The sequence below is a fragment of the Mesoplodon bidens genome (genome assembly GCF_964165515.1).
Source record: "Mesoplodon bidens genome assembly, chromosome: 19".
Lineage (NCBI taxonomy): Eukaryota > Metazoa > Chordata > Mammalia > Artiodactyla > Ziphiidae > Mesoplodon > Mesoplodon bidens.
The window spans coordinates 9,558,403-9,578,006 of record NC_138179.1 but is presented as its reverse complement, the minus strand read 5'-3'; the positions used below and the strand labels follow the sequence as shown (position 1 = coordinate 9,578,006).

The 19,604-nt window shown below is 44.6% G+C and overlaps 2 protein-coding genes across 2 annotated transcripts in view; one reads left to right on the top strand and one right to left on the bottom strand.

Annotated features, from left to right (window-relative positions):
- LOC308606941 (C-C motif chemokine 4) overlaps window positions 1–19,364 on the top strand; it is a 94,163-nt gene extending 74,799 nt beyond the window's left edge. The window contains exons 2-5 of the mRNA XM_081218447.1: window positions 16,231–16,287; window positions 17,580–17,777; window positions 18,284–18,398; window positions 18,973–19,364. Coding sequence (XP_081074573.1) covers window positions 17,702–17,777; window positions 18,284–18,398; window positions 18,973–19,060 — 279 coding nt within the window. The 5' untranslated portion in view covers window positions 16,231–16,287; window positions 17,580–17,701 and the 3' untranslated portion in view covers window positions 19,061–19,364. The remainder of the gene's footprint in view (window positions 1–16,230; window positions 16,288–17,579; window positions 17,778–18,283; window positions 18,399–18,972) is intronic.
- Window positions 4,978–6,836, bottom strand: LOC308606942 (C-C motif chemokine 3-like). Its single transcript, XM_081218448.1, has 3 exons — window positions 6,705–6,836; window positions 5,939–6,053; window positions 4,978–5,533 (listed from the first exon to the last, which is right to left on the bottom strand). The coding sequence occupies exons 1-3, from the start codon at window positions 6,778–6,780 to the stop codon at window positions 5,443–5,445; spliced, it is 282 nt and encodes a 93-aa protein (XP_081074574.1). The 5' UTR covers window positions 6,781–6,836; the 3' UTR covers window positions 4,978–5,442.
- Window positions 19,365–19,604: the final 240 nt, after the last annotated feature.

Sequence of the window (19,604 nt, the reverse complement as noted above, 5' to 3'; positions counted from 1 at the left end):
CTGTTAAAAGTAACAGCTCGTGACTGAAGCATGGGATTAGCTGAACTGAAAAAGCAGGGAGTTTGGTGAGGACCTTGTTAAGTGGAAGTGGTTTGGTGTGTGTGGGAATTACCTGGAGGCTTGTTAGACACAGATTGCTGGGCACCACCCCCTAAAGGGGGAAGCCCGGGGCGGGGTTGGGGGGGTTGTTTTCTTAGAATTTGCACTTCTAATGGTTCCCAGATGCTCCTGCTGTGGTCTGGGCAGGACCTTTTGAGAACCACTTTCACATGGTACTGCTGGTGCTGGTTGACCTGTGGTCTATTGCATCTCAGTAAAAATCTTTTTTTTTTTTTCCTTTAAGTAAAATTCTTTAAGAAAGAGCTCAGGCTACTTTGAAATGGGCTTATCTGACATCGAAAAAGGAAAACAATTCAGCTTTGCTAAGAAAGGCCTTTCCAAAAGCCTGTCAACTGTTGTCAGTAATCTGGAATCTCAAAGGGCTGTAAATGCAGATATTTCTATTTCAATCTAAAGTTAATATGAATAGAGGCAGGGAGGTGAGAGACTGAACAGGAGAGAATCCTGAGCTCTGACTATGCGTCCTAAATCCCTCTCCCCACCCTCTCCTGTGAAATATTTGTCTTCCTTATTTGAAGTGGACAGTCAGCTCCTTGTAAAGGTGCAGGGAAGGCGTGGCTTTGGGCATCAGATGTTCATCAGTTTTGCATGTTGCCCCATCTCTGCAGGGGCCAGAATGGAGCCAGAGGTCTCCCACCACGTGGCTAGAGGTAGGGGTGTAGGGGTGACTGTAGTATGGAGGCCCATGCTAGGAAACACATTCCCAACACCAGGTAAAGTGCAAGGTATATGACTAGGCAAGCTCTCCCTTTTGGGTTATTGAGCTCATGGAATAGATCAGAAGCCTGCTGTCATTAGATGGGCATTACTTGCGGGACTTCCCTGGTGGTCCAGCGGTTAGGACTCCGCTCTCCCAATGCAGAGGGCACGGGTTTGATCCCTGGTTGGAGAACTAAGATCCCGCATGCGGCACAGCACAGCCAAAGTTAGCTGCCCAACACCTAAGGCAAACTCCAGGCTCCTAACTCACATGGACAAGAAGTTGGCAGCTCCCGAAAAAGGCTCCTCGCTGGCACACATGTGTGTCCACAGAGGACAATCCCTAGGGAGGTCAACCCCCAGGGAGGTCAACCCGAGAGGCTGACTCAGCATTTCAGTCAAGTCTCGGACTCTGAAATGCCCTCTACATTGGTTAATAGTGCAATTCCCATGCTCCCCATTCCCTCACAGGGGTCTTTATTCTATTTACACTTTTTGTTCGCAACACTTGTGTTGAGTGATCGGGCACGGGTTAGCTTTCATTTGCCTTTGGGCTGCTGGACCTTGAGAAGCAGTTCAGCATAAATGAGCAGATTTTGTTTGTCCCTAGATGCTGGAAGCCAGTAGAGAAGAAGTGATGACAGCTTCACTGCTTCTTTGGGGACAAAGTGTGTTCCTCTCATTCTCCTGATACAATCTTCGCACTTGTCATGGTGTGGGTGGTAATGGTGTTAGGGGGATGGGGCCCCCTTAAGGAAGAGGATTATAAAATGTTTTCTAGGAGGAGCTCTGTGTGTGTGTGTGTGTGCGTGTGTGTGCATGTATGGGTGATATGAAAGCCTTGGGCGAAAGGACTTGCTCCTTGCATTGTCCTCATTGTATAAAAGCCATTATGGCATCAAGACTGTGAGCTAAGCTGAGCTCTCTTTTCTTTGTGTCAACTCAGAATCTCAACCAGAAAGTAGTTTTGATGGATGGAATATCACCTTTCGAAGGGTAGGTAAGATGAGACTGGAGAGATGAGCAATACATGCTCACTGAAAAATAAATCAAATAAAAAGTACAGAAAATAAAAAGGAAGAGTCCCCATTCCTTTAAAGAAAAAAGAATAAAAATCCCATTTCCTCTAAGAAACCATAGTTAGCTATTTGCTATGTATCTTTCCAAATATGTGCCTTTGTAAATATATATGTATATATATATGTGGTTTTTTAACATAAAAGCAAAAATAATATTCGATACATATAGTTCTGTAGCATATATGTAGAGTATATATGCATATACTAGATGTAAACAGATATACCTTTTGCACCTAATATTATGGACACTTTCCATAGGTAGAGATGTGTGTTATCCTTTTTACTAACCACAGAATAGTCCATTGGTGGGCATCTCAATTTTCTTCTGATGTAATCTTCTACTGGTTTAAATGGTTGTTCCCATTTGTTGGCTGTTTACAAACCGTGCTGCAAAGAATATCTTTGTGTCTGATGAACCTATGGGCAGGACAGGAATAAAGACAAAGACATAGAGAATGCACTTGAAGACACAGGGAAGGGGAAGGGGAAGCTGGGACAAAGTGAGAGAGTAGCATGGACATATAGACACTACCAAATGTAAAATAGATAGCTAGTGGGAAGCAGCTGCATAGCACAGGGAGATCAGCTCGGTGCTTTGTGACCACCTAGAGGGGTGGGATAGGGAGGGTGGGAGGGAGACCCAAGAGGGAGGGAATATGGGGATATATGTATACGTATAACTGATTCACTTTGTTATACAGCAGAAACTAACACACCAATGTAAAGCAATTATACTCCAATAAAGATGTAAAAAAAAAAAAAAGGGCTTCCCTGGTGGCACAGTGGTTGAGAGTCCGCCTGCCGATACAGGGGACACGGGTTCGTGCCCCGGTCCGGGAAGATCCCACATGCCGCGGAGCCGCTGGGCCCATGAGCCATGGCCGCTGAGCCTGTGCGTCCGGAGCCTGTGCTCCGCAATGGCAGAGGCCACAACAGTGAGAGGCCCGTGTACCGCAAAAAAAAAAAAAAAAAAAAGAATATCTTTGTGTCTATATATAGTCCTGTCCTCTGGCAGTATTGCTACAAAACAGATTCCTAGAAATGGAATCAGGGCAAATGGTATCTTGGTCCAATAGCATGTGCATTTTAATGTTTGCTTAACAGTAGTGTTGAATTGTACTCTAAAAGTTTGATCACTACAATTCTAAACTAATTTGGGGTACAAAAATTAGATTATTTTAAACAACATGAAACAATTGTGGGTCATAAAAATTAATACATGTTTGGTTTTCACACAAGTCTTTTGCATTTCTCTTCCTTCTGCCAAAAGGACCCTAGCTCAGTGTACATTTCTTACAGTTATAACTATAACTCAGGCAACCTATCTATTAAATAACTGAGTTGTCACAGTAAACCTGTAAACAGAATCCTGCTCCACATGTAGGCTGGTTATCTTTTCCTTCTCTAACATTAGCCATGTATTTTGTGGAGCATGGATTCTAGGAAAATAATGTACAATATACCTGTTACCATATGCAGATATGCACTGCATTTGGAAAAGAGCAGTGAATTCTATTGACTATTTCAGTGGTTCTCAGCTGTTAACATGCATGTGGAACACAGGAAGCTTGGTAGAAATATCAATTCCCAGGTCCACACCTAAAAATTCTGATGTAAGTGGCTTAAACAATCATTGCTTGTAATTTGAGTACAGGTGGATTACATTTTGGGAAATAACTTGGTTACTGGTTAAGAGCAAAGTCTGTAGTTACATCAAAATCTAGTCTTGGAACTCAGTTGTGCTGCTTACTTGCTGTGTGATCTTGGCCAATTTGCATAACCTCTCTGAGCCCCAGCCCCAGTTTACTCTTCTGCAAATGAAAATATTAATAGTACTTAAACTATACTATTTCATTGTGAGGAGCAAATGAACACGGCAGAAAAAGCACTCAGCCTGGAGTAAGTCTCAAATATGTTAGTAATCGTTATTCAGAAAGTTTGATTTATCGTAAATATGTACTATGAATACTCTTCTTAATGGTATCCATTCATGTACATTATGATTTGATTCATAAACTAGTCGTCATTTAAATGTTCTGGAAATGTGGCTCCAGAGTGTTGACTGAAAAAAATGCACAACCTAAAAGTTAAGAGTTAAGTTTTATTGATGGACAAAACTGAGCACTTAAGCCCGGGACACAGCACCTCAGATAACTCTGAGGGACTGCACTGAAGAGGCAAGGGGGGAGCCGGGATATATAGGAGTTTTTGCAACAAAGACCAGGTAGTTGGAACATCAAAAGATTACTGCTAATTAAAGAAAACCAGCTATCTCAAGTTAAGGAAGTTAGTGCTTTTGTATGTATGGGAAGATGCAGGAGCCTGGACTCACTGAAATCATTCTTTTGTTATGAACTTCAGCCATCTGGGGCCAGGATCCTGTGTTTTCTCATCCCGAGTCTCCTCAGGATGCACCATTGGGGATGGCAGCAGCAGCTGACTGCTAGATGGTGGGCAGCCTGCTTCGATCCTGAATTCCCAGGGCTTACCTCCGGGGCGGCTGTAAGGTGATGGCTTGATGGCTGCAACATTCTTTGTTTACTGACACAGCAGGCAACATTTTTCATTCACAAGTGTAAAGCAGAGTAGCTCTGTGGTAGCCCCCTTCCATCTCTCCCAATTTCCCTCCATTTCCCATCTTCCTATTCTTTAACCTACTATTCCTTTCAACCTGTGATTCTTTTTTTAATTAATGTTTTTATTGGAGTGTAGCTGATTTCCAATGTTGTGTTAGTTTCTGCGGTATGGCAAAGTGAATCAGCCATACGTATACACGTATCCACTCTCTTCTAGACTCCATTCCCATATAGGTCACTACAGAGCACCGAATAGAGTTCCCTGTGCTCTACAGTAGGTTCTTACTAGTTCTCTTTTATATATAGTAGTGTGTATATGTCAATCCCAATCTCCCAATTTATCCCCCTCTTTCCCGTTGGCAACCATAAGTTTGTCTTCTATATCTGTGACTCAATTTCTGTTTTGTACATAGGTTCATTTGTACCATTTTTCTAGATTCCACATATAAGCGATATCATGATGTTTGTCTTTCAGAGAAAGTCAACCAGTGATTCTGATTTGACAGATAAACAAAACCAGTTTACTGCCACTTTACTTTTCAGAAGAGCATCTTTATTATTTCGCTTTGCTGAACACAGCACTGAACGGAAACATCCAATACACAATTGTCAGCCTGGTGGCATTGGCACCATCTCTGCGTAGAACAAGCTGCCGACAGTCAATTGTCAGCAGAGTGCAAGTGAATGGGGAGGGGAAGGTCTGTGAAAAGGTGTCTTGGGACCTCTTGGAGCACACAGTCCCAGACACAGTGGGACATTGAAATTAAATCACAGAAATTAAATATTAATATTATATATAAATAAGTTGCAATCTAAGTTAGGAACGAGTCCCGGAGTGTTGCTGTTTGGAAACAAGCAGCACACAGGAGAGGTAGCTGTGGAGGTGACAGGGATATTTCCAAGGCTCAGACCCCTGCTGCCCAGGTGGGCCACTGAGGTCACTGGGTTACTCAAAGCTTCCAGGCCACTCAGGCACTCAGCTCCAGGTCAGTGATGTATTCCTGGACCCAGTTCTCACTGGGGTTGGCACAGAGCTGCCGGCCTCTTTTGGTTTGGAAGCTTTGGAGAAGGACGGAAGAATTACACACTGAGGAATCCAGCAGGGGGATCCTGGGCTCCCTGTGGCCCCTCCACCCCTCTCTCCTGGGAGGCCCAGGGCCTGCCACTCCCTCGGGGACCCTCTGCCTACCTCAGTCCAGAGAGACGCTCTCCCTGAGTCAGGGGGCCCCTCAGAGGATGCAGCTCCCTTCTTCCCCTCCCTCCCTCTGGGCTGGCCTAGCACCCCCGACTCTGCAAGCCTGGCCAGGTCAGGTCACAGCTCAGAGACCTGGGTCCGGTATACTTGATAGGCCCCGGAGGGCTGGGCTTGCCAGGATGGCGCCCCTGGCCTGTCTGTGCCCTTGGGTGCTGACTCCCATCCAACATCCCATCTCCCCAGAGGTGGGCGGGAAGACTGGCACTTACGTGACACCGGGCTTGGAGCACTGGCTGCTGGTCTCAAAATAGTCAGCTACGAATTTGCGAGGAAGCTGCCAGGCAGTATAGGAGAAGCAGCAGGCCGTTAGGGTGTCAGCCTCAACTGTGGAGGAAGCCTCAACTATGAGGCTGAGTCATAGCTCAGAAGAGGATGAGGAAGACTCGGAAGGAGAGAGACAGCCTGGCTTAGGGCACAGACTGGGAGACAGGTCACTGGAAGGCGCTGGGCATTTTTCCCTAGAAATATCCCCGTCTCTCTCCTTGTTTCTGTCTGCAGCCTTCTTTATTTTTGACTCTTCACTGCGGGCTCTCTCTTTCTCTGTGTGCTCCAGACATCCAAACAGACTGTTCTTATCACATCTCCCTTCAGGAAATTGTTTCTGGTTCAAGAAGTCACACCCCAGCAAAAGAAAAACCTTGGACAGCTCTCATAAGACATCCAAGGGACAAACTCTTGGGACCTAGGGTGAGTTACTGGAAGACTGACACCACAGGGCGGTAACCAGATTTGGATTCTGCCTCTTGCCAACTCTTTTGTTTAGGTCCCCATTTTGCCATCTGTAAAATGGGACTGTAACTCCCCAACCCTGGCTCCAGATCTGAGGACCCCTTTATAAAGATAAAAATTAAAATCTTGAAGAGAAAGGCCAAAATGTTTCATAACCCTTTAAGAAGATCTTTATTTTCTCTTGGGGGCTTTCAAGGCCAAGTAAAGTTTGGCATGGGGACCCCTGCAACTACTGCACAGACTCACATGGTGCCGAGAAGACCTGGCTGCAGAGGGCCATGGGGCAGAGGAGGACGGCGAGGGCAGCTGCGGGCACCTTCATGATGCTGAGCAGACAGAGTGTGGCCTTGAGTGTGGGACTGGGCGCTCGCTGCTGCCTGCATCCTTCTTCAGTGAGAGGCCACCTCCCCAGCTCTTTATAGGCAGCCCTGATGGATGGGGAAATGGAATCTGGGAGTGAGGAAGGAAATTTTTAAGCATAGTGATGCTTTCACACTGAGTGTTTCATAACTCAGGGTCTGTGGCAACCGCAGGGGCTCAGGATATCCAAGAATAGCTGCTGTCAGCTACAAGTCTCAGCCCGCAACGCATGACTTGTTCTGGTTTCATGTGAGGAGATGGTTTCCCCTGTGAGCAGCGGCAGAGGGGTGTGTGTCCACCCAGGGCTATTCTCAGCCAGTCCCTTCCCCTAATGACTTCTCCAGCTCTGACCTTTCCACAGAGCTGAAACTGCTGTGTTTCACCAGCTTCTCTAACCACAAGGATAGAGCAGGTGTGATACTGCCCTGGTGGGTGGCACAAGCTTCCCTTGGATGCAAGGGACTGAATCAAGGAATCCCTGCTAGAGGACTAGGAAGCATGCGGTCATGTTTCCATCATGTGTCCATTCATCAGTCACCGAGTGACCAGGGGCACTGGGTTAAACACCAGTTGAAAATCATAAAGAGACATTAGATGTGGGTGTTAATATGTCAGAAGCCTAAAAATATTTATACCCACTAACCTAGAGATAACATTTCTAGGAAAGAGTTCTAAAGAAACAAGCCCAAATATGGAGGCATCTTCAGGCAGGAAGGTGCTGACCCAGCAACATTTATAACTCTAAATAAGGAAACCTAAATTTTCCTCTATTAGGGAATGATAAAGTCAGTTATGATATATCCACTGGAATGTTTGTTATTAAGCCCTTAAACTAAATGAAGTAGCATAAATATAATCATAACATCAGTTGTCATAAAGTAAGATAAAAATTGTACCAACTGTATAAGATGAAGAATTATACAAATATATATGTGTGTATATGTGTATATACACATATACGATAAATATTGTAACCATAAATATGTGTGTGTGTGTATACGCACACACGGATATATGGTCTAGGCATGGAAAAAATAAAAAGCATTGGAAATAAATGCCCAAAGCATCATTAGTACTTAACCTTGTGTGACAGATGAATGGGCAATTTTGTTTTCCTTTTTTTCTGGTATTTTCTCATTTTTTTGGAGTAAGAATGTATTACCTTCCTGGTCAGCCCACAGATTTATGAACACATTCTGTCTTAAAACATTTCCAACACCACGATTTGGAAGGTAGGTTGTTGGCAATTGTTTAATTTGAAAGAATTTTTGGATAAATATACTAAGGTTTCTTTCTAATGGCCTTTGCTAAAATGAAGTCTTGATTTCCATTTCTGTGAACTATTTTGAAGAACCTGTAAGATATTTACATAAGTAATGCCAAATTCGGAGCAGTGTTCCTTTCCTATTCTTTTCAACTCATAATTTCAGTGGTGTGAAAGAGTCACTTTCTTAGCCAGATATATATATTTTCTTTTCCATCCTTTATTATTACAGAATTAGTGGGCATAAATCACATTTTACATTGAGAAATAAATTTAGTTCTTTCTAGCGATCTTTTAAAAAATGTTATTGAAGTATAGTTGATTTACAATATTGTGTTAATTTCTGCTGTACAGCAAAGTGATTCAGTTATACATATATATATATATATATATTCTTTTGAATTATGGTTTATCCTTTCTAATGATCTTTATCCTCTAGGTGCCACCAGTCTAGTAGGAGCAGGTAGAGTATAAACAGATAACCACAGCACTTAACAGAAAGTGCTAAATTTCTTAGGAGAAAAATAAATGAAAGCTCAGAATATGAGGAAGAGGGAGTCATGGTCTCCCTTGGGAGGATAGGGAAAGGCGTCACAGAAGGGATGGAATTTTGATTGGGTCTTGAAAGAGCCACAGGATTTAAACATACGTAGATGGTGTGGCAGTAGATGGCTTGGCCAGCTAATGCAGAGTCACAGGTGTGAAATTGCTGGGTCAGAGGGTGGAGTGAGTCCTTCAGAGTAGCTGCACAGTGGAGGGGCAAATATGGGTGAAGAAGCTGCATTAGGACCAAACCAAGAGGGCTTTGAATTTCCCCCAAAGGAGTTAGAACAGTGGAGGAGATAAGACATAAGCAAAGTGAGACCACACCTTAGGAATTCTGTCCTTCCTGTGTCTGTAGAGTTACTTCTCTTAAAACACGTGGGCTGTGTTTCCATCCCATCCCTATGATTGCTGATGCTGGTCCAAGGGAGGAGCAGCAAAGGCAGGATTTGGGGCAATGGCAGGTTTCACTGGGGCTGTAGCATCCCGCTGTCTTCCTTTGTTACTGTGTCAATTCCAAAAAAAGAGTCTATCATTTCCTTCACTGGAAACTCCAGGTCACAAGACAGTGCCTCCTCCTCACTTCCACCCCCTTCGCCCCAGCCCTCAATCGATACCCTGAATCGAATTCCCTCATTGACTTCTTGGGGGAACCCCCTTCACACTCGTGATTTGGTTTCTGAGAGCAGGCGTCTCTGAGTTGAGGAGGGTGAGAAGAAGGAAGTGGAAACTGCTGAATCAATCACGTTTCTGATAACGGACTTAATGATTTACCTCTGCCATTACAGCGCTTTCCACGTTGTGAGATAGTTATCTTTGTAATTGTCTCTTCAAAAATCTAGACCATGACCTGCTGATTTTATTTATCTTTAGATTATTATTGGAGTATAGTAGATTTACAATGTTGTATTAGTTTCTGGTGTACAGCAAAGTGATTCAGTTATATATATTCTTTTATATTCTTTTCTGTTAAGGTGTATTCCAAGATATTGGAATATAGTTCCCTGTACTATAAGTAGGTCCTCGTTATTTTATATATAGTAGTTTGTATCTACTAATCCCAAACTCCTTAATTTATCCCTTCCACCACCCTGCCCCTGCCTTTCCCCTTTGGTAACCATAAGTTTGTTTTCTATGTCTGTGAGTCTGTTCTGTTTTGTAAATAAGTTCATTTGTATCATATTTTAGATTCCACATATAAGTGATATCATTTGATATTTGTCTTTCCCTGACCTACTCACTTAGTATGGTAATCTCTAGGTCCATCCATGTTGCAGCAAATGGCATTATTTCATTCTTTATGGCTGAGAAGTATTCCATTGTGTGTGCGTGTGTGTGTGCTTATGTGTTTGTGTGTCTGTATACCACATCTTCTTTATTCATTCATCTGCCAATAGACATTTAGGTTGTTGCTTCCACGTCTTAGCTATTGAAAATAGTTCTGCTGTGAACATTGGGGTGCTTATTTCTTTTCGAATTAGAGTTTTCATCTTTTCCAGCTACATGCCCAGGAGTGGGATTTCTGGATCATATGGTAACTCTATTTTTTGTTATTTAAGGAACCTCCATACTGTTTTCCATAGTGGCTGTACAAATTTATATTCCCACCAACAGTGTAAGAGGGTTCCCTTTTCTCCACACCCTCTCCAGCATTTATTATTTGTAGACATTTTAATGATGGCTATTCTGACCGGTGTGAGGTGATACCTCATTGTACTTTTGATTTGCATTTCTCTAATAATTAGTGATGTTGAGCATCTTTTCATGTGTCTATTTCATGTCCTATTGATTTTAAACCAAATTCATACCATGTCTTGGTGGACTTAAACCAAATTCTAGCACATGTTGACTATAACATGGTTAATTTTCTGACATAGTCTCTACTTCTTATAATTTTGTCTTTTTGATAAATATAAAATTCTATCTTAGTGATTATATATTTGTAAGATTTTTCATATCAATCCTAAAACCAGGTAATAGCTCTTTGTCATATATGTTTTTATTTGAATCAGGAGAATAACACACTTGTGTGCAAAGTATGTGCTCCATATGCACATATTTAATGAATAATGTAAGGAAGCCTTAGGATGGATGAGTTGGAAGGGTCTCAGAAATATCCTAGGACGTAAATTAGTGTTCCCAGGTGAAATGACTTGCCCAGGATCAGAGAGATGGAATTAGTCAGTTTTACATTTCAGTGTCTGCATTATTTAACAATGTATCTCCAAAAATAACCACAATGCATTAATAAGTATTTGGTGAATGAATGGTTCATTGATTTGACTAACAGTATGTATTATGCCCAATGTCTTACTAGGTAGTTGAAATACTAATATTATATAAAGGATCAGAAAGGCCATGGTGTCAAGGTCTTGATCTTTGGGGATCACCAAGATCTCTTAAGTGGTGATCACAGAAACTGGCCAATGGTCAACATGGTGGATCCTTCAGCATGGAGGGCCTTTATTTGTGTCCTAGCCTTCTGGTTCATTCCAGCCTCTTTGAGGCCCCACTTCAGTCCAGCAGAATGTCCCAGCCACGAGAACAGGGAATTCTGGCTGAATAATTCAGGTTCTGCAACACCTCTGCCTTGTCCGGCTCTGCTCACCTCCTCATTGTTTCCTGTGCCCTGGCCCTGATGGATTGGTTTCCTTCCAGTTTCCGGTCCCATAGCTCTACATCCCCAGGCGTCAATCTCAGCTCTCTCCCTTTGGCAGCAGTGGTTCCATGGATGGACTCATTGATAATGACACCCTTTTTTGGCCCAGCCTTGGCCTTTTTTTCAGCTGTGGTCCACAGAGTCAGGCTGCAGCAGGTTTGGCCCTGCCTTTCATGTGGGCAGAGAAAATATCCTGGGGGCCCCTTTCTAGCACCCTAGAGAGACAGTGTCTCACTGACGCAGCCCCTCCTTTCTGCAGCCAGGCCCTTTCCTATCTTGAGTTCTTCTTGTCATTCTCCTCTGGCCATTTTGTGTGTGTGTGTGCGTGCATGTGCACGCGCATGCACATCAGGGCGTACATCTTGGTACTGGATTAGATCCTTCCACCTGTCCCCCTGCTCCTCCTTCTGTAACTCAGTAAAAAGCATTCCTTCTTACCAGCCTTCCAAGCCAGAAAGCTGGGAGTCACCCTTGACTCCTCCCTCCCCCTCATCTCCTCCATCTATTCAACTACTGACTCTGTTGTATACTTGAAATTAAGTGTATCTACTTCTCATCTTTCCCATTGCCACTGTCTTAGGTGGGTCCTTGTCACTTCTTGTCATGACAACTCTAAGAGTGTCCTGTCAATTGTTTTTTCCTCCAGTTGCCTCTCTTCAATTTGTCCAACACAAGGCATTTGAAGTGACTTTGTTCAAATCAGTCTCTGTCTCTCTCTGTTGAAAACCCTTCAAACAGTCTACCTTGTTTCCAGCATGAAATGGAAGCTTCCCCTCTGTGACCTGACCTCTGTCTCCCCCTTTGGACTTGTTTCTTGCCACCTTCAGACTTCCTGGAAACAAAGACTCAGCTCTCTAAACTACATGTGATTCCTTAAAAATTCAGTTCTCTGCTCTGCTTTTTATGAACGAGGTGTCACTTGGCAAAGCACAATTTCCACTTCGTGTAGATCACAGGGCAGAGTGAAATTCTATAAACATGGGTATATCTGCAGAGATTAGTGTTTAGAACAAATAAAGGAAACCACTGTTTAATTCCCTTAATTTTCTAAGGAAAAGAGAGAAATCCATGGATTGCACTATTCAAAGACATGCAAAATGCAAAACCGAAAGATATTTTACATCATAATAACACAACTTTGGCCGTTAAACTTTTAACATAAATTTATAAGAAACACATTTCCCTTTTCTGATTTATTTACACTCTGGAGCCATACCTTCTTGATATCATTTCCAAATCTATCATGTACGAGCTGTGTGTTACTTACCTTCAGTAGGTTACTTACCTCTCTGTGCTTCAGTATCCTCATGTGTGAAAGGGGATAATAACAGTACCTACCTCAGAGCACTGCTGTGAGGATGAAATGCATTAATATCTATAAAGGCTTAGAACATGACTGGCTCATAGTAAGTGTTATGTGTTAGTTACTATTATCATTGTAACTGAAATATTTCAAGTAATCTATTTTATATATTTTATAAAGCACGGGTCTCTTGTTCTTTGCCTGAATGACCCCACCCTCACACTCTTCCTGGTTAATCATCCTTCAAGTCTCAGCTCAATTTAGAATAGAGGAAAGTTAGAACAACCTGAATGGGCTAAGTAACAGATTGGTTAAATATAAATTTTGGTATAAAAGTTTGGAATATCCCCACACTGAAACATCATGCATGCTAATTTTGTTTTTTATAAAGTTTTTCTTTTTTATTAAATTTATTTATTTTTGGCTGCATTGGGTCTTCGTTGCTGTGTGCGGGCTTTCTCTAGTTGCGGTGAGTGGGGGCTGCTCTTCATTGTGGTGCGCGGGCTTCTCATTGTCATGGCTCCTCTTGTTGCAGAGCACGGGCTCTAGGTGCACGGGCTTCAGTAGTTGTGGCACGCGGGCTCAGTAGTTGTGGCCCACGGGCTCAGTAGTTGTGGCTCATGGGCTTAGTTGCTCTGAGGCATGTGGGATCTTCCAGGACCAGGGCTCAAACCCGTGCCCCTGCACTGGCAGGCGGATTCTTAACCACTGCGCCACCAGGGAAGCCCTGCCCTTCACCTTTGACAGCTAAACAGCAGGCTGTGGCCGGTGACAACAGCACATTTCCACTTCCAGCAGAGTGGGGCCATCACTGGTGAATGGCTTCAACCAGCTCACTGTCCTATGGACTCCATCCTGAACCCTGCACTTCGAATAATTGTGTACTTATTTCTTCAATCTGCAATCCAGTTTCTGCTCCCATTCTTCCCAAGGGATTTGGCTACCCTATTGGCAAGACTAAAGGATTTCCCTGTTCTTAGTGTATTGTCTTGGCAGAACGACCATATATTCCAGCTCCCCTTGGCTTTGAAGTTGCAACATTCACTCACAAGGAATTCTCTAGTTCCGGACACTCCACTTCCTAGTGGCTAAGTCTCTTGGTCCCGACACCCAGTGGTCTCCCCTACACTTGCATCTCAGCACTCTCCTTCCACAAAAGCATAGGATGTCGGGATTGCCCACCTCTGCTTCGTGCTCCTCAGCAGGATTGTAATCTCTTCTGAGAGTCTGGTACCTTCAGAGACTTCCCACGTGTGATCTCAAAGGGTCACACCTGTCAAAGAAGTTTGGTCATCTCTGGACCAGGAGTTGGAAGAAATTGGGTCTTGACACATAGCCTATGTAACCTTAATCAAGTTTTTTTAACTTTTCTAGGTCTTGCTTCCTAATCTGAGCCATGGCAAAACAGATTGGGATCAGATAAAACCATAGACATGGATATGCTGAGGGAAATCAAAAGTACTAGGACTTTTGGAAGGTCTTGTTACTGCTGTGGCCAGTGGTCCTGCTTTCAGGACCACTGGGGAGGCTGGGAGGACAAAATGACAAAACAGATGTGAAAATTCTCAAGATGGAGTTTCGAGCACAGTGGCCGTCAAGGGTGTGGGAGGGGAAACCCCTTGTCACTACGAGTGAGGGGAAGTGGAGGGCTTCCCTGCTCAGGAGTGAGGGGGTGGCCCACAGTATGCCCGTGGGGCTCTCTGGAACCATGGTTAACTCTCGCTGTCACTTCTCACATCCCTGGGCTGGAAAGAGCTGAGTCCTAGAATAGTATCCTTTACCATGAAACCACTGGGCATGTGGGTTGAGGAAGAAGCAGGAGGAGCGATTCCCATTAAGGCTGGGGAATCATATTCTGCATAGAGTGTCGGATGCCTAGTTCATTCATACTTCATTTGGCTAAATGGACTTCACGTCCTGAGTCCATGTTACCTATCACACCCCCTCCCATTAAAACTGGTAGTTTGGGCTGCCTCTGGACACTTATTAATACCTACTGTGTAGGGCTTCCCTGGTGGCGCAGTGGTTAAGAATCCGCCTGTTAATGCAGGGGACAAGGGTTCAAGCCCTGGTCCGGGAAGATCCCACATGCTGAGGAGCAACTAAGCCTGCAAGTCACAACTACTGAACCTGTGCTCTAGAGCCCGCGAACCACAACTACTGAGCCCAAGCGCCACAACTACTGAGCCTGTGCTCTAGAGCCTGTGAACCACAACTACTGAGCTCAAGTGCCACAACTACTGAAGCCCGCACACCTAGAGCCCATGCTCTGCAACAAGAGAAGCCATCCAATGAGAAGCCTGAGCACTGCAACGAAGTGTAGCCCCTGCTCGCCGCAACTAGAGAAAAGCTCACACACAGTAAAAAAGACCCAAGGCAGCCAAAAATAAAAAAAAATAAATAATTTTTAAAAATACCTACTATGTACACAGAGATAAGCATAACCCAGTTTCTGCATTAAGGAACTCCCTTAATGCAGGGGAGGGGAGACAACCAAGTAGACAGATATTTTATAGGTGATGTGGTGGAGGTAGCACAGAGGGAGGTACAGAATTCAGTTGGAAGAGAGGTCAGGGAAGGTTCTCTAGAGGAGATGAGCAATTTTTTGGTTGTGTATTTGAGAGGCATTTTTTTTATCATTCTCTATCGACTATTACTTAGAAATGGCCTCAATGTATAAACCTTGGAGGCCACTGATTTAGCTAAACATTTTGACACAAGCCTTTGTACTCTCTATGTGAAAGTTCACTGGTGTGAACACAGCATTATTAAGACCTTCATGAATAAAAAAATTTTGCCTGCATGAGCCAAAGATCAAATCAAGGCTAGGAGGCAAAAATCAACAAACGCACTGTGTGGCTAATCACCCATTCTTATCTATCATCATTCTTCTTATGTATTTTCATAAGAGTTATATCCGTCCATGGCTTGAAGATCAGCGCTCCCCAGTCACATAGACGGAGGTCTCCACATCAAGGGCTCTTCCTTAGTGCACAGTGGATTTAGCCTTGACCTGGAACTATTCATTTACAGCCAAGAGATGGTTTTCTCCATCCTTTGGGCTCTCTGACATTTTGTTTCTACCTCTGACATGACACATACCTTATTCCATCTCACGAGATAGTGATTTCTGTCACTGTCAGCACCATCACTAGACTAAGGACTCTGAGGGCAGCGATGGGTCGTCATTCAGCTCTGTCTGTCCTGACAAAGAACAGGTGACTACTCAATTGGGTTGAATGGAAATGCCAGGATAACAAAGTCTGTGTAGATTCCGGGTACCACAAGACACATCCTTCTTCCCTTGAAGCAAGGTTCTTGACGCATGAAGATGAAACTCCATCAACCAGGAGAGACCACGAGAGATACTTGCATAGGTGATATCAGAGATTGTAGAGTGTTAGAGTTGGGGATGGGGGTCTTGGTGAAGATCAGAACACTTGAAGCAAGACTCACAGGAAGAAAGGAGTGAGGACAGAGAGGATAAAGAAAAGAAGTACAGTCTGTGTGCATGTGTAGGTGGTGGGAACAGGGAGAGGGGAGAGTGGTGAAGCAGGAAGACATTGTACTTTATTTAGTGACACTGAAATGCTCCGAGATGCATTTCAGTGCATCTGACTCCTTCTTTCCCACATCTCTACAGTACCCAGGAGGCCTGGCTCCCTCTTTTCAGTCTTCATTCTTCCTTTTCAAAGCAGAGGTAGGTAACAATGTGGGACTGCGGGTGAGCAGGTGGATCAGAGTGGTTGAGCTGAAGGTGGATAGAGGTCTTGATCCCATCATCCTAATGGCCCTCACTTGACCTGATTCATGCACTACTGTATTCCTGGCCTTTGGAAGCTTCATGTAGTCACCTTCAGGCCCACAGCAGCTGCCGAACCAGGCAGGGCTTTACAAGAACACAAGGAATTCCCCGTGGATGTCTGGGAAACACCCACAGGCTTAGATTATATACTTTATCTGTAACATAGATGAATTCATTGCCGGCTTTATCCAATTCTATTTTTATACTGGAGGAACATTCTTTATCTGGGTCTTCTAAACTTGATTCTTCCTGATTTCTTTCTCCTTTTCTGTTATTGGCCCAAGGGAGCACACTGAAATCTTGATTTCTTTTGCATTCCCTTGATTTCTTTGCATTCTTTGGGACAGACGGACCACACCCCTCTCCTGTATTCAGCCCTGATAAGATGGGTCAGCCAGCAGTTTCTCTCTCTGTGGTCACATTCTATATCTGTTCTGGAGATGACAGGGTAGAAAGAAAATGGATTTTAGAGTCAGATGAACCTCAGTCCAAATCTTGGCACTGCCACTTAACAGCTGTGTGGCCTTGAGATTATCACTGAACTCTGTTCTGCCCTCTGATCCGCATTGCCTCAGGGGAATAATCACACCGTGCTCAGGGTCATGGTAGGGTTAGATGTGTGTGTGTAGCACAGCTTGCCTAGTGCCTGACACATGGTACATGTTCGCTGTGTAGGAGCTACACTTCTGCTGGGGTCGTCTGCTCATTCAAAGCTGGACACTCTCTTTATGCCCAAGGAAATATACAGGGCACTAAAGTCACTCTGCCTAGCAGAAGGAGGCCTGCAGTGGGACGTGGAATCCTGGCTTCCTCCCCTTCTTGGGGCCAGGCCTGTGGCCACCCTGGAAAGACTGACATGAAGTCTCTAGCTTCTGGAGGTGCTAACCACCAAGAGCATGATGGTTCTCATCCACAAGCCCCTTCTAGCAGGTGTGAAGCTTCCATCTTTCTTGTTGGGTTTACAGTTCTCCCCCCAAGCCTCAGTCACTGCCTTTGGTATACCACTTCCCTCTAGGGTTCAGCCCACTTCTTCCCTCCTCCACCTCCCTCCGCTTTCCTCCATGATGACACTGCTGGGGAAAAGAAAGCTGTGCAGAGGTCCTCAGTCAGCTAGCTTCAGTTTCCTTATTGGCACCATGACATCATCTGTACCCTGGAAATTCCACTCTCCCCCATCTCTGTGCCAGGCCTCAGAGTTTCTATAAAGAAGGGCTCCCAACTCAGTATCAACACAGAGCACAGAAGGGTTCTGAAGCTTCTGAAGGTTCTGCAGTCCAAGCTCCAGGCAAGTCTCTCCTCCACCAAGACCATGAAGCTCTGCATGACTGTCCTCTCCTTCCTCGTGCTCGCAGCTGCTTTCTGCTCTCTGGCACTCTCAGCACCAAGTAAGTCCATTCTTCCAGCTGCCACTGAGTCAGGATGTAGGCAGTGCTGACTTTTCTAGTTGGGGCTGGTCCAACACTAACATCTGGGGATGAGACAAAAGGGAGCAGGGAAGATTTCTAAGTAGCCTGCAGGTAAATGTAGAGTCTGGTAGACACTCAGTAATATTCAAGTTCCTGTTTTCTTAAGAAATAGCAACCCAGAGACTGGTTTAAGCAAGTCCCTGTCTCTCTCTGTGCCTTGGTTTCCCCATCTGTAAAATGAAGGGAGTTAGACCTGTGCTCTAAGATGCAATACAGCCTGAACCTTCTAGAATCCTTTCATGGTCTTCTCCTAGGATTCTCTATTCAGAATAAGACTCCGACTCAGAGTGGGTGGGATTAGATACAAGGCACCATATTTGGGGATCTGGCAGATGCACAGGGATGCCCTTTGAATATCTATAACTAGAAGCCAAAATGAATAGCTCTGGGTAGAGCGTCTGTCTCACCTCGGCCTTTCTTCCCAGTGGGCTCGGACCCTCCCACTGCCTGCTGCTTCTCTTACACCCTGCGGAAGCTTCCTCGCAACTTTGTGATCGATTACTACGAGACCAGCAGTCTCTGCTCCCAGCCAGCTGTGGTGTAAGTATCAACCCTGGGCCCTTTCTTGGAGGTGAGGGTGAGGGCAGGATTAGAAAAGGGGGCCTGTTTGGCGTGAGGGGAGATGCAGCAGTAGGGAGGCAGGTGTCAGGCTGAAGGCCTCCCTGAAAGCAGTGAGGAACAGGTCATGGTGTCATCTGCTAAGACCTGGAGAGGGCTGGGTGGGAGCTAAAGGAGGGGAAGGTGCTTTCTGGGGAGGAAGTTAGCTAGAGGCCAGGAAACCAGGGAAAGTCAAAAGGATGAGAGAAGATGTGGGCTGAATTCTTAAACCATACTTAGAAAACACGTGCCAAAGTCATTGCTAGGGGCAGCAGGGAATGAATGGGGAGATACGTCCACACTGATTGCAAAACTCATTGCTTCCTAATCTGGGCAACTCAGGAGGCCACAGCTAAACCCAGGGAGGAAGTTACAAGGAATCAGGTCCCAGCAGCACCCCAGGAAGGGTCTTCTCACCCACTAGGCTGTCCCACATGAGCCATGGTGAAGGACAGGGAGATACCCACCCCGGGCAAGGTCCCATGGGATTCTAACCTGGCCACTCTTTGCTCCACAGATTCCAAACCAAAAGGGGCAGGCAGGTGTGCGCCAACCCCAGCGATCCCTGGGTCCAGGAGTACATGGATGACCTTGAACTGAACTGAGCTGCTCTGAGGCCGGGGCAGGTGTTCTGCAGGAAAGATCACCTGAGCCCGACGCTTCTCAGCAAGACGCACCCTCTCCACACTCACGACTCCTCTCAGTAGTCCCTGCTCCTTCTCTTAATTTAATCTTTATTACGTACTATGTTATTATTGTATTTGGTGTTGTTTCCCACTATTTATGTTTGTTTTGCCAAAGGACATGTGTCCCCCATGGGGATGGTCCACCATCACTGTTTCTCTGCTATTGCGGATACATGGATCATGCAATTGAGTCCAAGTGTTAATAAAATTTTTTTAAAATGTAGACAGTTTCTTTGTGTTTTAATTTGATTTGTGGTAAAGGGAATTGCCTGCTATTATGAATAGTTTCCAAACACAATAAGAGTGAGCAATTACTGAGTCCTTAATATGGGCTAAAATGTCTAGAGATACAAACTTCACTTAATACTTTTAGCAAGGATTTTAACACCCTTATGAAGTAGGGACTGTTATCCGCAGTTTTACAGATGTAGAAACAGAGGCACAGAGGTGATGTGACTTGCTA

What these genes read in the sequence shown, in the direction of transcription:
- LOC308606942 (XM_081218448.1), bottom strand. Translation starts at nt 6,780, where the DNA reads ATGAAGGTGCCCGCAGCTGCCCTCGCCGTCCTCCTCTGCCCCATGGCC. An exon ending in CCAGGTCTTCTCGGCACCAT is followed by an intron (nt 6,054 to 6,704) that starts GTGAGTCTGTGC and finishes CTTCCTCCACAG; the next exon opens with TTGAGGCTGACACCCTAACG. An exon ending in TGCTCCAAGCCCGGTGTCAC is followed by an intron (nt 5,534 to 5,938) that starts GTAAGTGCCAGT and finishes CCTTCTCCAAAG; the next exon opens with CTTCCAAACCAAAAGAGGCC.